The 20260-nt window shown below is 47.1% G+C and overlaps 1 protein-coding gene across 11 annotated transcripts in view; it reads left to right on the top strand.

Moving 5' to 3' along the window:
• PKHD1 (PKHD1 ciliary IPT domain containing fibrocystin/polyductin) overlaps positions 1–20260 on the top strand; it is an 800857-nt gene that overhangs the window by 24502 nt on the left and 756095 nt on the right. For all 11 annotated transcript variants that reach the window (XR_004538726.1, XR_004538727.1, XM_033936724.1 and 8 more), the window contains one exon: positions 7800–7944. Coding sequence is in view for 9 of the 11 variants with exons in the window: in XM_033936724.1 (XP_033792615.1) it covers positions 7800–7944 (145 nt within the window). In the remaining 2 variants the exon portion in view is untranslated. The remainder of the gene's footprint in view (positions 1–7799; positions 7945–20260) is intronic.

Here is a 20260-nt window from a genome sequence, read left to right as displayed (position 1 = left end):
CTAACCCCCAAAGTCTGGCATATGCACGTATCTTTGAACCCCCCCTTCCCTCTCTCCCTCTGTGTACTTTTACACCAGGACCCCCCTCCCCCGAAGGTCTGTCCCCCCTCAGAAGGGCTACACCCCACCCCTGAAGACCTGCACCCCCCGAAGGACTTTACCTCCCACCCGAAGGTCTGTCCCCCTCTGAACGCCTAAACCCCACCCCTGAAGGCCTGCACCCTCCCCGAAGGATTGTACCCCCCACCCGAAGGTCTGTCCCCCCCCTGAAGGCCTGCACCCATCCCGAAGGCCTGCACCCACCCCGAATGCCTGCACCCACCCCGAAGGCCTGCCCCCACCCCGAAGGCCTGCACCCCCGAAGGCCTGTCCCCCCCCCCTTGAAGGCCTGACCCCCCCTTGAAGGCCTGCCTGCTTGTCCCCCCTTGAAGGCCTATCCCCCCTTAAAGGTCTGCCTGTCCCACCCCCTTGTAGGCCTGTCCCCCCTTAAAGGTCTGCCTGTCCCACCCCCTTGTAGGCCTGTCCCCCCCTTGAAGGCCTGACCCCCCCTTGAAGGCCTGCCTGCTTGTCCCCCCTTGAAGGCCTGTCCCCCCCTTGAAGGTTGGCCCCCCCCCCAAAGGCCTGCACCCCCTTGAAGGCCTGTCCCACCCCCTTGTAGGCCTGTCCCCCCCTTGAAGGCCTGCCTGCTTGTCCCCCCTTGAAGGCCTGTCCCCCCCCTTGAAGGCCTGCACCCCCCCTTGAAGGTTGGCACCCCCCCAAAGGCCTGCACCCCCTTGAAGGCCTGTCCCACCCCCTTGTAGGCCTGTCCCCCCCTTGAAGGCCTGCCTGCCTGTCCCCCCCTTGAAGGCCTGCACCCCCTTGAAGGTCTGCACCCCCCCCCCGAAGGCCTGCACCCCCCCGAAGGCCTGTCCCCCCACTTGAAGGCCTGCCTGCCTGTCCCCCCCTTGAAGGCCTGCACCCCCTTGAAGGTCGGCACCCCCCCCTGAAGGCATGCACCCCCCCTGAAGGCCTGTCCCCCCTTGAAGGCCTGTCCCCCCCCCTTGTAGGCCTGCACCCCCTTGTAGGCCTGTCCCCCCCCCCTTGTAGGCCTGTCCCCCCCCCTTGTAGGCCTGTCCCCCCCTTGAAGGCCTGCCTGCCTGTCCCCCCCTTGAAGGCCTGCACCCCCTTGAAGGTCTGCACCCCCCCCGAAGACCTGCACCCCCCCTTGAAGGCCTGCCTGCCTGCCTGTCACCCCCCTCCCCCTTGAAAGTCTGCCTGCCCGCCCGCCCGCCCCACCCTGAAGGCCTGCACCCACCCCGAAGGCCTGCACCCCCGAAGGCCTGTCCCCCCCCCTTGAAGGCCTGACCCCCCCTTGAAGGCCTGCCTGCTTGTCCCCCCTTGAAGGCCTATCCCCCCTTAAAGGTCTGCCTGTCCCACCCCCTTGTAGGCCTGTCCCCCCTTAAAGGTCTGCCTGTCCCACCCCCTTGTAGGCCTGTCCCCCCCTTGAAGGCCTGACCCCCCCTTGAAGGCCTGCCTGCTTGTCCCCCCTTGAAGGCCTGTCCCCCCCTTGAAGGTTGGCACCCCCCCAAAGGCCTGCACCCCCTTGAAGGCCTGTCCCACCCCCTTGTAGGCCTGTCCCCCCCTTGAAGGCCTGCCTGCTTGTCCCCCCTTGAAGGCCTGTCCCCCCCCCTTGAAGGCCTGCACCCCCCCTTGAAGGTTGGCACCCCCCCAAAGGCCTGCACCCCCTTGAAGGCCTGTCCCACCCCCTTGTAGGCCTGTCCCCCCCTTGAAGGCCTGCCTGCCTGTCCCCCCCTTGAAGGCCTGCACCCCCTTGAAGGTCTGCACCCCCCCCCCGAAGGCCTGCACCCCCCCGAAGGCCTGTCCCCCCCACTTGAAGGCCTGCCTGCCTGTCCCCCCCTTGAAGGCCTGCACCCCCTTGAAGGTCGGCACCCCCCCTGAAGGCATGCACCCCCCCTGAAGGCCTGTCCCCCCTTGAAGGCCTGTCCCCCCCCCTTGTAGGCCTGCACCCCCTTGTAGGCCTGTCCCCCCCCCCTTGTAGGCCTGTCCCCCCCCCTTGTAGGCCTGTCCCCCCCTTGAAGGCCTGCCTGCCTGTCCCCCCCTTGAAGGCCTGCACCCCCTTGAAGGTCTGCACCCCCCCCGAAGACCTGCACCCCCCCTTGAAGGCCTGCCTGCCTGCCTGTCACCCCCCTCCCCCTTGAAAGTCTGCCTGCCCGCCCGCCCGCCCCACCCTGAAGGCCTGATGCCCCGACCCACCCCGAAGGACCATTCGCCCCCCTGGCCTCCCCGCACTACCTATGAAGCAGCCGCAGCAGGATCGCGACGTCAGCTATCTTTGCGCTGCTTAGGAGCTGCTTCCTGCGCCGGGCTACCTTAAGCTACTGCCCCCCCCACGCCCGAAGGACCGCTCGCCCCACTGACCTTCCAGCACACCTATGAAGCAGCCCGCAGCAGGATCGCGACGTCAGCAATCCCTCAGCTGCTTGGGCGCTGCTTCCTGCGCCGCGGTCCCGCCCCCTCCTCTGACGTCAGAGGAGGGACGGGACCGCGGCGCAGGAAGCAGCGCCCAAGCAGCTGAGGGATTGCTGACGTCGCGATCCTGCTGCGGGCTGCTTCATAGGTGTGCTGGAAGGTCAGTGGGGCGAGCGGTCCTTCGGGCGTGGGGGGGGACTGAGCGGCAAGGCCGGGAACACCCCCTCAGGGCTGGTACCCGGGGCGGCCCGCCCCCCCGCCCCCCCCCTAGGTACGCCACTGACATGTAGACAGGTGCTTATTTTGTACCTGAAGCAATGGAGGATTAAGTGATTTGACCAGCATCATGAGGAGCAGTGCTGGGACTTAATCCTACAACCTCAGGGTTGGGAAGCAGCAGCTCTGCCACGAGACCACTCCTCACCTGATAGCAATGTTAAATGAGTGCTGCACCAAAGCCTTTGTGAGAGGGTCAATGCATGTGACACAAAAATGGAGGGGATGCAAATATTGCAGCAGTAACTGCTCACCTCAAAAATGTGAAACAAAAAGGAAACAAAAGACACAATAAACATTGGGCTTCAACGCTAAGAAATGTAAGGTCATGCACCTCGGTAGCGGAAATCCATGCAGAACTTACACCTTAAATGGAGAAACATTAGCTAGGACTTCAGAAGAACGAGATTTGGGAGTAATCATCAGTGCAGACATGAAGGCTGCCAAACAAGTGGAGAAGGCCTCATCCAAGGCAAGGCAAATGATGGGATGTATCAATAGAAGCTTCGTCAGCCGGAAACCTGAAGTTCTAATGCCACTGTACAGAACCATGGTGAGACCTCATCTGGAATACTGTGTGCAATTCTGGAGACCACACTACCGTAAAGACGTGCTTAGAGCCGAGTCGGTTCAGCGGATGGCCACTAGGATGATCTCCGGGCTCAAGGGTACGAAGAAAGACTAAACAAATTGCAGCTCTACACTCTGGAAGACATGATTGAGACATTTAAATACATCACAGGACATGTCGAGGTGGAGGACGACATCTTCTTTCTCAAGGGACTCTCGGTCACAAGAGGGCATCCGCTCAAACTCAGAGGAGGGAAATTTAATGGTGACACCAGAAAGTATTTCTTCACGGAAAGAGTGGTGGATCACTGGAACAAGCTTCCAGTGCAGGTGATCGAAGCCACCAGCGTGCTTGACTTTAAGAATAAATGGGACATCCATGTGGGATCCCTACGGAGGTCGAGTCAAGGATCTAGGTCATTAGCACTCAGACTTAACGGGGTGGGTCAGTAGAGTGGGCAGACTCGATGGGCTATAGCCCTTTTCTGCCGTCATCTTTCTATGTTTCTACTTGTTGTCTGAAGTCTTCCTCTAGGTCAGGGGTAGGGAACTCTGGTCTTCGAGAGCCGTATTCCGGTCGGGTTTTCAGGATTTCCCCAATGAATATGCATTGAAAGCAGTGCATGCAAATAGATCTCATGCATATTCATTGCGGATATCCTGAAAACTCGACTGGAATACGGCTCTCGAGGACCGGAGTTCCCTACCCCTGCTCTAGGTCCTTTCCGCTGTGGATCTAGGCTCCTTCCTCCATATCCTCTTCCTTCAGTCTCTTTGGAACCCTTTGGCAGGATCTCTTGGTTCCTCATCTCTCTTTTTGAGATCTGAAATGACGCTTCACACATTTTTATATTGGTAGGCTCCCTGAATCCTGGTTGACTCCTATTTGGCAATATCCTAACAAATATCTTGTAAGTGCCAAGATATCCTTGACACAAAAACTTGCCAGACATCCTTTCCCTCAGAAGCTCCATTGGTTACAGACCTGCCAGTAATCTGCTCCTGGCTGTGTGTCCTCGTCCCCTGCTATCTTCCTGCTGATCATAATTTCTGCACAGCCTCACATGAAAGGTTGGCTATGAGGGGATGCTGAAAAGTTCTCAGCCCAACCAACCAACTTCCTAAATTCTGAGCATTATTTTTCCACTTTAGCTGAAAAGAGTGTTATCTTATTTCATTAAGTGTCAACTTGCATAAACAAAATACTATGTTTTGACATTGTTTCAGATCATTGAACCATATCCACGTCATTCTCTTCTTGGTTGGGGTGAGAACTTTTCAGCATCCTCTCATAAACCTTTCATACCATCCCTTTTCTGTCTCCTGGGCCTAAGTGCAAACCCAGGACACCTCTGATTAGGAAGCTCTATACACCAGGTAGTCAACTTGGCAGAAAGGAGTTAAAATACAGAAGCATTACCCTCGTGTGAGATATCACTTTTTTTTCATTTACCCCAAGAATGCGGTGGATACCCCCTGCACCAGGCCTGAGACTCCTGGCTGATGAGTTTTCATCTGGCTTCTATACGGCAGAAAGGGGGAAAGAAAAAGAAAACATTCCCTTCAAAATTCTCTCTTTATTAACTCTTAAACTCTTCACTTGGCCTTCCTTATTGGGAAGCCAATTAGAAATTTCCTCACACCTCCTATACAGATGCTGGGAAAAGTGGTACCCTTAATATAGCTAATCCACTAGGCACATAAGAAAGGTACACTGACCATTTTTTGGTTAATATTTAGCTGGTGGTGGTTAATGGGTTTTGTTTTGTTTTTTTGTTTAAATGCTGACTGCAGCCAGCTAATTCAGTGGTTCATCTGAGTTTTAAGTGACACCTGGGAGTTATGTGGGTACAGCCTATATTCAGAGTTGTACCTACAAAGTCAACTGGGCAAAGTTAGGGCTGCCTTTCATTCATCTCTATGCAGGTACCAAGACCAAACCTCACTGATTCATCTCCAACTCTGCCCCCACACTGCCCTGGCACTATTCAGCGAGTGCTATGGCAGTCACACCAGATTTTGAACAGCCAACATCCAAGTTCTGTCTAGGCAGTGTTGTAAAACTTTTGGTTATACATGCAGTACAACTAAGTCTAGGATGGTCCACGTCCCCTCCCAAATCCCTCTCTCACCACTCCTCCTAAAACACCCCTTTTAGCTCTGGGCATACTGCAGCACTGTGAAGGCCTAAGTCAGTTTTAGATACATCTAAAACCCAGTTTGATTATTGGACGACTTGTCTCACTGATCATCTAATGCCAATTTAGGCTGGTTTTTAGATGCAGTTAAGTGGTGCTGAAAATCTGGAGATAGCCTGGTTAAATGATTCTTCATATCAATCACCCCCCTTCCTTGATACTTAGGTCCAGATTCTCTAAACAGCGCCTTTTTTAGGCACTAGTAGGGCACCTAAGCTCAGTGAAAAACACCATTTAAATGCCGGCTTTCACAGATTTTCAAGATGCCTTCTGGCACCTAAAATAATCAACGGGAATCATGCCTCCACAGGCACTTTACAGCGCCTAATGCTACTATGGGCGTGGCTAATGACTAAAGTGGCGTTAGGCGTCGTAAATCGCCTACAGGGGCACAATTCACATCAGAGGTAAGTGCTGGAAATGTAGGCCGAGAAAACCCAGGCCTACATTTCAGGCGCCTACCTTTGCCGGAGGCGCCATTTTCTAACCGGCGCCATTGACATGCAACCGGTGGCTGCCGACAGCGGTGCCTGTTAGAGAATCTGGGCCTTAGTTTTTCCAGAGTCACATACTTTAAGTACCTATTGACTTTTTGAAATCATTTTTCCACTTTTTAAAATCATTTGCAAAGATTCATCTCTGATTGCTCTTGTGCATGGACAACAAAAAAGCAGGAAACAGCACAAATACATAAGCAAACCAAATACTCTAGAGTGATACTGGCCTCCTGAAACAGAAGGAGAAGTCCATGAAGATAACACATTTATTGATAGAGAAATTTGACATGGGCCGTGTTTTGGCTAACAGCCTGCATCAGGGATCATCTGTGGAAAAATATCCAATATTTCAAAGAGTGCTAGTGAACAATGGGTCATCAGCCAGTAGCACAAATTGCATCTTGAAAGGTAAAATATGTACCATATTTCAAATACCAGAAGAAAGCCCATATTGGGTCTCTCTGTCAATAAATGCAATAATTATCTTCAAGGACTTCTTCCATTTCTTGAGGCCAATGTCACTTGGGGGCTCATAATCGAAACAGAAATACATCTAAAAACCAGCCTGGGAGGTGTTTGGGGGGGCTCACCATGACCTATAAGGTTGTTGTGGTGAGATGTGTATGTGGCACCCTTTTTGTGAAGTTCACAGCAGTGCCCTGTAAGGTACCCCACTACTCTGGTGCAATGTTTGGGTGTCCAGTCCATCACTTTGCTGACCCTGCCCACGTCCAAAAGGTCTTTTTCTAGGTGTTTTTGATTTGGACAAATTTTTGGATGAAAATGGGGTATAAAGATGGACAACTTAGCGGTCTGGAAATCAGTTAAACGATTAAAAAAAAAAAAAAATAATAAGTTGGACGTATTTTTCAAAAATTGACCTTTTCCCATGTCTGACTTTGGGTTAGCAACTTAGGCCCAATACGGACTTAGACACATCTTTTGATTATGCCCCTCCACCTGTTCTACATGAAAATTTGTTCTGCAGTTTTTCACAAAATGGTTCATTTAAATAGACTTTTAGGGCTCTTTTTTACTAAGGTGCGCTAGCGTTTTTAACGCGCGCTACAGATTAGCGTGCACTGCTCCCCACGGTATATGTAAAAACTAACGCAAGCTCAATGGTGGTGTTAGCATCTAGCGCGTGTGGTAATGCAGCGCGCGCTAAGCGCACGCTAAAACCACTAGTGCAGCTTAGTAAAAGGAGCCCTTAGTGCATCCTCTAATTTGTAGCAAACAAAAATGGACCAAGTACATAATTTCTGTAATTCAGATATGTTCAAGAAATTATTGCTGACTTGTTGTTGATGTCCTTCCCTTTGTTTGTGGTACTGTTTACATTCTAATGAATCTGTGTAAAAGCATCTTTGTTACTTACGCTAACCAAATAAATAACCAAATGAAAGTAACCCTGATTTTAGGAATACCTCATAACTTAGATCAGGGGTGCCCAACCTTTTGGCTGTAAAAAATGTTTCTGGGGCCGCACAAATGCGCAAACACTGCAGCAAGACAGAGGAGGTAGCCGGTAAGATGGTAAACACCCAGGGGCAGCAGAGGAAAACACTGCATCGCCCTCGACCGGGGGCCTCACAAAATACTTCACGGGGTCACATGCGGCCCTTGGGCCGCAGGTTGGACACCCCTGACTTAGATGGTCAATATCTCTCATTGTAACAAAGTGGACTCAGACCATTTTTATTCTAAGGGGCTCAAATGGAAGCAGTAGATATAGTTGAATAAATTAGGACTGGGAGACAGCCCTAAAACTCTTTTTCTGTTTCCTAAGGTCTCAGCTTGCAGCAGTTGGATCTGATGAATTCTGCAAATGGATCTGTGCCGGAAGTGTATCTAGTAAACCCAGATGTGCCAAAGATTCCTTGTGATGTTCAACCAGTGTTGTCAGATTTATCTGTCATCAAATGCAAGACAAGGTACTGTACTACCGTATTTTCACCCATTTACCGCGCACCCGTGTAAAACGCGCACACGGGTATAGCGCATGGGGAACATTTATGTAAAAAAAGTTTAATATAGCGTGCACACGCGTATACCGTGCATGCTAAAACCTCCTCCCGCCTACTCTGAACCGGCATCCTCCCCCCCGCTCGCTTACTCGAGAGAGCATTTTTTTTTCCATTCGAATCCGGCATTCCCCCTGCGAACCGGCATCCTCCCCCCCGCTCGCTTACCCGAGAGAGCATTTTTTTTTTTCATTCAAATCCGGCATTCCTCCTGCGAACTAGCATCCTCCCCCCCCCGCTCGCGTCACCCCCCTCCCCCGCGATCCTACATCCCCCCAGCTCCGCAAAGACAACTCTTACCCGATTGGGCACCAGCACCAATGCACAGGATGTGCCAGTGCCAGTGCCCGAAGATCCTCCCTTGTTGGGTTGTGCTGGGCTGGGCGGTGCGAGAGAGATCCTCCTTCTTTCTGTGCCGGGCTGGACTAGACTTTGAGCATTTGCGCATGCTCAAAGCCTCTGGTCTCGCTCTCTCCGAGATTATCTAGGTGCGCTAGATGCTAATGCCTCCATAGAACTGGCATTAGTAGCATGGGGTTAGCATGTGTAGCATTGTAGCGCGCGCTAAAAACACTAATGTACCTTCGTAAAAGGAGCCCTAAAACTGAATTATTAAAAAAAAATCTTAACGATTGATAATAATTTATTGTCAAAACTATATCTATTATTGGTGAAAGTGGGAAAAAATTAATCAAAACAATCAAAAGAATGCTCCACTTTTAAAGTTGAAAAGCTCACTCTCAATGGAAGAAAAAGACTCAGGGTTTTTTAGGTAAGGCATAATGCTCAAACCTCCTCCACCAACATCATGGCTCAAAAAACTTACTTAAGGAGTGGTAGTTTTGCACACCCTCTCTGGAAGTTTTTTGAGCCAATGATGTTGGTGGAGGAGGTTCGAGCTTTATGCCTTACTTAAAAAAACCTGAGGCTTTTTCTTCCGTTGAGAGCGAGCTTTTCAACTTTAAAAGTGGAGCATTCTTTTGATTGTTTTAATAATAATTTATGAAATTGATGTATTTGATAGTTATTTTTAATGTATGATCCTGACAGAGTATGGAATCAGTCTCTTGAAGTGTTATCCTGCTCTTGACCCTTTTGAGGTGAAAAAGTGGGTTAGAAAAACTCAAAGCAAAGAAATAGGAAGGAAAAAGAGGAGATACTGAACCATGTTGGGGTAGGAGGAGGACTATGCTATGGGGATGCTGGACTATGGTATGGGAAAGAAAAGGGGCAAAAAGATGCTGGATTCGGGGGTGGGGAGAAAGAAAAGAAGTGGAGATGCTGGACCACTGGGGTACAAGGGGATGCTAGAATAGACTATAGGAGGGGAAGAGAGGGGTAGGAAGATTGTGGACTACACCGGGGGTGGGGGGTGGGATGGGTGGAGAAGAGAGACGTGGAAATGATGGACCATGGGGAGTTGTTGAACCTTTTCATGTCCCTAATTGCCATATAACAACTGGAATACATTTTTTTTTTAAATTATTAATTTATAATTTTACATAAATTTCACAAGATAATCTTGCTCCATGAAATACAGGGAAAGAAACATTTCATAAAAATAAATTTAAGTACACAACTCTTACAATATACAGTATAATCAAAATCATACTAAAAAACCCTTCTTAGACCACAATATTAGGGGGGAGTGATCAAAGTATTTGAGAGTAAATGTACATATAATTTTCCCCCAAAAGAAAGGCTTAGTGGTATTTAACAACTGTTATATTTTCAAAAATCCCTCATAATCATTCCTTGATGATCTTTTTGATATCTATAAACTCCTTCAAATGGTCAGGAGAGAAAAAGGTGTATTTGATTCCCAAGTACCTGACCAAGCACTTACAAGTATATAAGAACATAAGAACATAAGAATTGCCATCTCCGGATCAGACCCATGGTCCATCGAGTCCGGCGATCCGCACACGCGGAGGCCCAGTCAGGTATACACCTGATTGTTCTAATCATCCATATCCCTCTATGCCTCTCATAAGGAGATGTGCATCTAATTTGCCTTTGAATCCTAGCACAGTGGATTCCTTAATAACCTCCTGTGGAAGAGCATTCCATGCGTCCACCACTCGCTGCGTAAAGCAGAACTTCCTGACATTTGTCCTGGACTTGTCACCCCTTAGCTTCAAACCATGTCCTCTTGTCCGTGTCACATTGGACAATGTAAATAATTTGTTTTTCTGCTCTATTTTATCGATGTCTTTCAGTATTTTGAATGTCTCTATCATGTCCCCTCGCAGCCTCCTCTTCTCAAGGGAGAACAATCCTAGTTTCTTGAGTCGTTCCTCATATTCCAATTTCTCCATACCTCTTATCAGTTTCGTTGCTCGTCTCTGCACCCTCTCCAGCAGTTTTATATCCTTCTTTAGGTTGGGAGACCAATGTTGTACACAGTATTCCAAGTGTGGTCTGACCATTGCTCTATAAAGCGGCATTATGACTTTCTCCGATCTACTCGTGATTCCTTTCTTTATCATGCCCAACATTCTGTTTGCTTTCTTTGCCGCTGCCGCACATTGTGCCGACGGCTTCAGGGTCCTATCTATCAGTACACCCAGGTCCTTTTCTTGTTCGCTCTTACCCAGAGTTGCTCCTGACATTCTATACTCGTGTTCCTTATTCTTACTACCTAAATGCATTACTTTGCATTTCTCCACGTTGAACTTCATCTGCCATTGCTCTGCCCATTTCTCTAGCTGATACAAGTCGCTCTGGAGTTCCTCGCTATCTTCCTGCGATCTGATTTCCCGGCATAGCTTTGTGTCGTCTGCAAACTTAATGATCTCACTGGATATTCCGCCTTCCAGGTCATTGATATATATATTAAATAGAATCGGCCCAAGTACCGAGCCCTGGGGCACACCACTAGTCACTTTCTCCCAGTCTGAGAACTTCCCATTTATGCCCACTCTCTGCTTCCTGTTTTCCAGCCATTTGCCTATCCACCTTTGTATATCTCCCTCTATTCCATGGCTTTGTAGTTTCCTGAGAAGTCTTTCATGCGGAACTTTGTCGAATGCTTTCTGGAAGTCCAAATAAATTATGTCCACCGGCATTCCACTATCAATTTGCTTGTTCACGGTCTCAAAAAATTGAAGCAAATTCGTTAAACATGATTTCCCTTTCCTGAACCCATGTTGACTGGGTTTCAGCAAGTCGTGTGTATCTAAGTGCCGGACTATGCTATCCTTGATCAGTGCTTCAACCATCTTTCCAGGGACAGACGTAAGGCTCACTGGTCTGTAGTTGCCCGGTTCTCCTCTCGATCCTTTTTTGAAAATGGGCGTGACATTCGCTATCTTCCAGTCATCTGGTATCTGTCCAGTTCTGATTGTCAGATTGGTGAGTTTTTGCAATAACTCTCCGATTTCAATCTTCAATTCTTTTAAGACTCTCGGATGAATTCCATCCGGTCCAGGGGATTTGTCACTTTTAAGTTTGTCGATCTGGTAGTATATCTGGTCCAACTCCACTTCAACTGTGGTGAGGCTGTCTTCTATTACTCCATTAAACACTTTCATTGCCTCTGGTATTTTTGCAGTATCCTCCTCCGTAAAGACAGACGCAAAGAAGGAATTTAGTTTGTCCGCAATTTGTTTATCTTCCTTAATGTACCCTTTTCTTCCCTGGTCGTCCAGGGGTCCCACCGCCTCTTTTGCGGGTTTTTTCCCTTTCACGTATCTAAAGAAGGGCTTGAAGTTCTTGGCCTCTTGCGCTATTTTTTCTTCATAGTCCTTTTTGGCATCCCTCACCGCCTTGTGACATTTCTTCTGTTCGTCTTTATGTTTTTTCCATGCTTCGGTCGTTTTGATGTGTTTCCATTTTTTGAAAGAGTCCTTCTTTTCTTTTATGGCTTCCTTCACCTGTCTGGTAAGCCATGCCGGTTCTCCCTTACCTTTTGTTCTCCCTTCCTTGGAGATCCTCGGAATGTGTAGGTTTTGTGCTTCTGTGATAGTACTTTTCAGTAGGGACCATGCCTGGTCTACTGTTTCAATTTTATCCACCTTTTTCTTGAGTCGTTGTTTCACCATGGCTCTCATGCGATCGTATTTGCCCTTTTTAAAGTTAAAGGTTTTGGTTAAGGTTTTGGCACTTTTTCTATTCCCGATGTCAAGCTTAAAGATGATCACATTGTGATCGCTCGTCCCCAGCGGTACCGTAACTTCTACTTCTTTTGTCGGTCCCGTGAGGCCATTTAGCACCAAGTCCAGGGTGACGTTGCCTCTTGTCGGCTCTTTCACCATTTGTTCCAGGAAGCAATCCCCTAGCGCCTCCAGGAACTTGGCCTCCTTGCCGCAGTTGGAGGTTCCTAGTTTCCAGTCTATCCTCGGGAAATTGAAGTCTCCCAATATTATTACATTGCCCGTCTTGCATTCTCGTTTGATTTCCTCTATCATTTCTAAGTCAGTTTCATCCGCCTGTCCCGGGGGACGATAAAAAAGGCCAATTTTCGTGGCTGCACTGTTTTGTCCAGGAATCTTGACCCAGAGGGACTCTAGCTTCTCTTTCGTTTCCATCGTAGCCACTTCAACAGATTCTACTCCTTCCTGCACATATAGGGCAATACCTCCACCTTTCTGCCCTACTCGATCTCTTCTATATAGTTTGTATCCCTGAAGTACTGTGTCCCATTTGTTTTCTTCATTCCACCATGTTTCTGTTATGCCAATGATTTCCAACTTATCATTTCTTGCTATTGTCTCTAGTTCCCCCATTTTGTTTCCTAGACTTCTAGCATTCGTATACATACATTTGAGTTCTCTTCGAGTTACTTTTATGGACTTTCTACTCTTTGCTGTCCTTACTGTTACTTTCACGGTATCCTTAACCGCTCCAGTGTTGTTTCCCTTGTTTGTTGTGCGGTCTTCCTCTCCTATGTCTGAGTTGTCCCTTTCTGCCTTGTCTTCCTTATTTGCTGTGAGATCGTCCTCTCCTGTGTATGAGTAGTAGCCCATTGTTCCTACATCGGGGCATCCTGTCGTCCGTGCCATCGACTGGTGGTCGACTGTCGGCTTTCCCCTATTTATTAGTTTAAAGCCTTCTCGATGGCCCTCTTCAAGTTGCCTGCCAATACTCTCGCTCCTTCCTTGTTGAGGTGTAGTCCGTCCTTTCTATAGTACTTGCTTTTCCCCCAGAACGCCGTCCAGTTGCGCACGAAGTCGAAGCCTTCTTCTTCACACCATCGTCTCATCCAGGCGTTAATAGCTTGCAATTCCCCTTGTCTCTTTCCATCCGCTCTTGGTACTGGGAGGATCTCGGAGAAGGCCACCTTAACCTCCCTGATCTTCAGCTGTCTTCCAAGTGAGCGGAGCTGGCCCTTCATCTCTTCCCTGTCATACTTCTGTCCGCTTACATCATTTGTTCCCACGTGGATGAGCACAGCAGTATCCTCTCCCCCTGCACTGTCTATGATCCTGGAGATCCTGTTGGCCACATCCTTCACTCTTGCTCCAGGCAGACAGGTGACGATTCTGTCCTCTCTTCCTCCTGCGGTGTGGCTGTCCACGTGACGTATAATGGAGTCTCCTACGATGATCCCCTTCTTCTTTATTCGGGGGTTTCTTGGGGGTCGTAAGTCCACGTCTTCGGTATAGGGCCAGTCTTCTTCTTCCAGTGCTACTCTTGAAATTGTTTTCGTCTCTTCAGATGGGGGGACGTCTTCCTGTGATCTCTCTCTTCCTTCTGGTGTGCGGATATCTCCTACCTCATCTTTGGTTTTTTCTGTGTTAGCTTGTGTGTCTTCTCTCCTCTCTTCCAGTCCATCTTTCTGGGTATCCTGGGTACAGCTTTCCAGTCCTGGGATCTCTACGTGTTGCTGGTGGGCTTCCTCGATGAATCTTTCTAATTCCACGATCCCTTCGCTGGTTTCGGGCTCCCCTAGCAACTTCTCCTGCATGCAGTTTTCCTCCTTCCTGGCAAGGAGTTCTTCGAGTTCCATCACAGTTCCCTCCAGCAGCCGAACTTGCAGTTTCAGGCTGTCCAGCTCCTCACATCGGCTGCAAATGTATGCCCTAGTCCCCGAGGGGAGGTAGTCATACATATTGCAGCCGGTGCAGAAGACTGGAAAGCTCATCTTCTGGCTTCCGTGGGCGCTCATGTCTTATTCTCCTTCTCAGTTGTGTGTGTCCTGTCCTCTTGATAGCAGTTCTTTTGTTGATCGCTGGTTTTGGTTGTGCTGGTGCTGTTGAGCTGTTTGGGAGTGCTTGTCTCGCGGTGTGCTGTGTGGCTAGGTAATAATACACAAAAAACAAAAGAACAATAGACAATAACTGGATGTTACTTACGTATTGGGGCTCCCTGTTAGTCGGCCCTGCTTCCTGGCTCCTTCTGCAGGCTCCTTTGCAAAGGCGCTCTTGCTAAGGCGAGCGCCTTTGCCGCGCGCCTTCGCCGTGCGCCGAACGGCTGGGCGCCGTTGGCTCCCTTCCTCTCAAAGGGAGCCCGGGCCGATGTGACCTGTGACGCGCGGGGGTGGGCGGAGCTAACTCTCGCCGCGACCCTGATCTGCCTGCCTGCTATGTCCTCCTCCCCTCTGTGTCTCTTGCTTCCTCCCTCTCCTCCGACTAACCTGCAAGGAAAAAGCAGAAAAACTTTAAAAAGAAGAGACGCCGCCGCAGTTCACCTCGTGCCCCGGCTCTCCTTCTCTCAAAGGGAGCCCGGGCCGATGTGACCTGTGACGCGCGGGGGTGGGCGGAGCTAACTCTCGCCGCGACCCTGATCTGCCTGCCTGCTATGTCCTCCTCCCCTCTGTGTCTCTTGCTTCCTCCCTCTCCTCCGACTAACCTGCAAGGAAAAAGCAGAAAAACTTTAAAAAGAAGAGACGCCGCCGCAGTTCACCTCGTGCCCCGGCTCTCCTTCTCTCAAAGGGAGCCCGGGCCGATGCTAATAAAAATGTTGCGTCCAATTTAAGTGTATCGACGTAGGGAAAGGAAATGTTTTCTTCACTCTTGAGTAGTCTTAGCAACATCAGGGTATATCCATATTTTCTGATCTCCGAACAATTTTTGAGAATTTTTTAAAATATAATTTCAAAATCATATTAACACCCTGTTCAAAAACGAAAGAAACCAACAGAATAGCTCTATCGGTATCTGCTTTTAACTTTTGTTCAAGTAAAGCAGATACATTACCAAAGTCAATCTGATTCTCTTTTCCACTTTTTTCTTCTTCTTCAGTTTGAGGCATCTTTTTAGTCAGAAGGTAATAGATTTTATTAATTGGAGATATATTGTTTGAGGAAATTTTTAAATTTTCAATCAAGTACCTTTTAAGAAAATCTAGAGGTAATACTGCTGGGGACAGTGGAAAATTTAAAAAGCGAAGATTTAAACATCAGTTGAAATTTTCAATTTGTTCCAATTTCCTGTGCATTAATAATAGTAATAATAATAACTTTATTCTTGTATACCGCATTACCATGGAAGTTCTATGCGGTTAACAAATGAAGAGACTGTACATTTACAGCGAAGTTACAATTTCAGTAATGTTACATTTACATTTTAGACGATACATTTTCAGTAATGTTACATTTACATTTAGACGATAAATTTACGGTGAAGTTGTTTTTTTCAGCTAGGTTGACATATACTGAGTAGTTACATTTGCTGTAAGTTACATACAGCGGTGTTACAAATAGCAGTGTTACATAGGGCGGTGAAGAGTCTGGGGTGAGTCGAGGTCAGAGGAGGAGGCAAGGAAGAGGGTGGATAGATCAGAGGAATTTGTCAAAAAGGTAGGTTTTGATTAACTTCCTTATTGTTTGGTAGGGGGGGGGAGGGGGGAATTGGAGATGAGATGCATTTGTTCCATTTGCCCGCTTGGAATGCTAGGGATCTGTAGAGGAATTTCTTGTAGAGGCAACCCTTCAGGGAGGGAAAGGAAAACAGGTAGGTATTTCGAGTACGAGAGGGGCCAGCAATTTCAAGGAGCTCAGATAGGTAATTGGTGAAGAGCCTGCTAAGGTTTTGAAGCAGAGGCAAGCGAATTTAAAGATGATTCTTGCCTCCACCAGTAGCCAGTGGAGTTTAGTGTAATAGGGGCTAACGTGGTCATATTTTTTGAGGCCGAAGATGAGGCGGACTGCAGCATTTTGTACTATTTTTAAACGTTTGATGGTGTTTTTATAGGCTCCCAGGTATATGATATTACAATAGTCCAGTATGCTTAAGATTAATGATTGGACCAGTAGACAGAGGAGAGGTGGTCAAAGTGGCGTTTGATGGTGCGAAGTTTCCAGAGGGAGCAGAAGCATTTTTTTTGGTATTATCCTTAATTGTTGCCATCTTAAATTGCTGCAAATTATGTATCTCATCCTGGGTTTGCCTGGCCTTGGCTGTGAACTCCGTTTTCATTAAATCTACAGTTCTAGTTAAGGAATCTAGGTTGTCAGTTATTTTAGATACCTCTTCTGTAGATTTAGTCATTATTGTCTCCTTTCGTTGGAGGAGCCGCCATATATCATTCAGGGACGCCTCTGTAGGAGCAGGTGTAGTTCCCTCTCTCTTGCTTGCAAACAACAGCTATTCTGCTGCAGGCATTGTGCCCTCGCTGGGAGACCCCCACGTATCCACTTTCGCAATCGTGAGTCTCCTGCTCCAGCGCCGCAGCAGTTGCTGGACACAGAGGGTTGAGGGATGCTGGAGGGGATAATGATATTTCCATGCCCGAAAGGGCAGAAGATTCTCCCACATCTCTGCCCAATGCTGAGCTCTCCATTCCTCCGGATACGTGCGCAGGTGCAGGGGATGCCAAGAAGAAGCGATGCATAGTCTGCTGGATCGGGGTAGAGACCAGAGCTGATGAGGAAATGATCCTAATCACCCCTTTCCTCTTTGTATGGGGCATAGCAGCAATGCTGAAGACTTTCAGCGCAGGAAAACTGGGAAGACAAATCAGTAGAGGAAACCAGAGAGCATTGCTCTCTACTGCATCTCCCTCGGCTTCTCAAACCACCGCCATCTTGCCACGCCCCCAGCAACTGGAATAAATTAAGCATGGAAGGAGGAGTGGCCAAGTGGTTATAGCAGTTGCTGCAGCACCCTGTGAGTTTGATATCTACTACAGCTTCTTGTAATTCTGGGCAAATCACTTAATCCTTCCTTGCCCCAGTTACAAAATAAGTACCTGTCTTAAATATGTAAACTGCTTTGATTTTGTAACCTCACAGTTCCATCCTCTATTATAGGTATGGACCTTATTTCTACATCAGCACCTTACAGTATATCGACTGTATATCTTGTTAAAATTCCTTCCATAGCACAATGTCCTCACTTATTTGACATATTTTTGATAAACAAGCAGAAATTTTCCTATCTATAGTTTTTGATTGCAGTTTGGTATCTTTATTGTCTCTTGGTTAAAGTCTAACAGCTGAATGTAAAAGCTGAAATTTCCTGTTGTAGAAAATGATTTACAGGTGGATTTAGTCATTTATTTTTTTTGTGATGAAAGAACACATTAAGTATTTTAACCCTAGACCTGCCTGCTTCCAGGTTGACACTAAGGCACTCATTCTGCAGTAAGAATGCCGCTGACCCTCTGGTATTTTTCCAGGGGGGAGTCTTTGTATCTGTTATTCTCTGCTAGGGAACATGGAAAGGACAATATTCAAAGACATCAATGTACACGTGCAGAAATCAGGCTTTTGAAAAGGGCATGCTGACTTATAGGATTACAGGACTACATCTCTGTACCTCATATTATGGAGTACAGAAGTTGTTGCCCAAGCTCTGTATTATGGTTATATAGATAAGGGCTTGTACCCCCTACATTATTTACTGATTACTTAAATGATTAGAAGAGTAGCACTTATATTCATATGTGTGCTCATAAATGCCTAAAGTTTCCATAAGTGATCTCTTCCTCTCAGTATAAGCATATCTTACCTAGTGTGTATTGTACAGGAAAGAGTATATACAAGGGTAGACCCTGGGTGGGACTTACACTTATCCTCATACCTTATTATATTCTGCATCTCTGGCCTCTAGGCATGGACACTTATACTAGCTCTATGGATGGAATAAGTGCTCTCACCTAACTTGGACACACTAACCTGTCTGAATTCAAGAAAGCCTGGGATAGGCACGTGGGATCTCTTAAGAGAGAGGAAGAGATCATGATTACTGTGGATGGGCAAACTGGATGGGCCATTTGGCCTTTATCTGCCATCATGTTTCTATGTTTGTTATGCTAGCATTCTATAAAGAAAAGTAGGCACCATCTTTCCTTCATAGAATAGGTGTCCCTTAGGCATCTACATATAGCTGCACTGTTAAAGAATTACAATAGCTCGTCTAACTTGGCCTCATCCACCAAAACTCCATTCAAACCACTTCCCATGGTTACACTAATGATCTACAACTACACAAGAGACAGCGCCATTAAACAGAACGATGATGGCATCGCCATCCAATAGCTACACACTACTCCATTTTTAAGAGTACCGTCAACTCCGATGAGACAGCCTTACTCTCAACCAAAAATGCTTACTACACAAATAATATTAATGCAGCCCCTAACACTGCTGTTTGTACAAAAGCTTGAAGTCCTTAACCTCATTTCATACCCCTAATAATCAGGACCAAATCCCACCAGCTCAGTCATTGGCAGATGCAGTTTATAATAAAAGCTCTACATTACATAATAATCAACTCACATAGACATCTTCATTTGCATTTATCTTTTCACCTTTTCCACCATCATCAATTTACTCCCCTAATCCTGCACTTGTTCCTCAAAGTACTTTTTCAAATTTCAGTCTAATTATGATTCCTGAATTAGGTAGGGTTATCAAACAGATGAATATAACTACTGCTCCTCCAGATCCTATTCCATCTACTCTGCTTAAATGCATACTAAACTCACTGCTCCCTTTTATCCATTGTATAATTATCCATAGTCTTTGTACAGAAATTGCCCCCCAAATCAAGGATACCTCTGTATCCCCCACTGAGCTGATTAATTATTGTCTCACTACAAACTTACCTTTCATTGCAAAAATTGTTGCAGCAGTAGTCCACCTACTACTGGACTTTATTTCCAAAACTCGTATACTTCATCCAATCCAAATAGCATTTTGTCACCATCATAGCATAGAAACAAATCTATTGGGAATTTCCAATTTCATCTACTGCTCTTGACCTCGTAGACCATAACTTGCTTCTTCAATGTCTCCATGGTACTGAATTATCCACTACGATCCTGGACTTGTTCTCATCTTATCTAGAAAATTGTTGCTATACGGTTCTCTCACACAAGTCTATATTACACTCCTATTGTCCAGGAGCTGGAGTCCCATAAGGCTCCATACTGTCACCTTTACTATTTAACATCTTTCTTGTCCCCCTTCTCATACTAGCACAATCACTCAAACTATGATTGTCTATGCTAATGATATTTGGATCCTCCACACCCTAGACTCTGACCTTTTTTCGTACAATCTCTCGGATAAATGAGAACTGACTCAAATTTCTCCATGGCTTCATGACCACCAATCTTGTCTTAAACCCTGACAAATCTAAATTCATGATTTTTGCTGAACAGAAAATAACTACTTTACCACAACCCAATCTTCTTCGTAATACTCCTGCTCCCCAAGTCGAAACTACATGCATACATGTTGTCCTGCTAGATTCAGACCTTACCTTTCATGCTCAAAGTTCTCATGTTGTTTGCCACTCCTTCTTTAAACTCTGGCTCATTCGGTCTGTCGGGTCTTTACTTCAGCACTTAACATCTTTATTCATTCTCGGCATATCCCAATTAGATTACTGCAACTCACTTTTTAAAGGACTTAGTCAAAGAACTCAAATGATGCCAGACAATCCACAACACTGCGATCTCATTCCTCACCACCAGATGGTATGACCATGTCACCCCTCATCTTAAAGCAGCCTATTGGCTACCAATAAGTAACCATATCACATTTAAAGTCTTATTACTGGTCTTCAAAGTACTGATCTCAGATGAACCACTTTACCTTTCTCATTGCCTAATCTCTTACAGTCCATCATGAACACATAGGGCTCCTTTTATGAAGGCGCGTTAGGGCCTTAATGTGCGGAATAGCGCACGCTAAAATGCCGTGCGTGCTAGCTGCTACCGCCTCCTCTTGAGCAGGAGGTAGATTTTCAGCTAGCGCACACTAAAGCGTGCGCTAATCCAGTACGTGCGCTAAAAATGCTAGCGCACCTTCATAAAAGGATCCCTTAGATTAGCA

This window comes from Geotrypetes seraphini, chromosome 3 (assembly GCF_902459505.1).
Source record: "Geotrypetes seraphini chromosome 3, aGeoSer1.1, whole genome shotgun sequence".
Lineage (NCBI taxonomy): Eukaryota > Metazoa > Chordata > Amphibia > Gymnophiona > Dermophiidae > Geotrypetes > Geotrypetes seraphini.
This window is presented reverse-complemented; position numbering and strand designations above follow the sequence as displayed.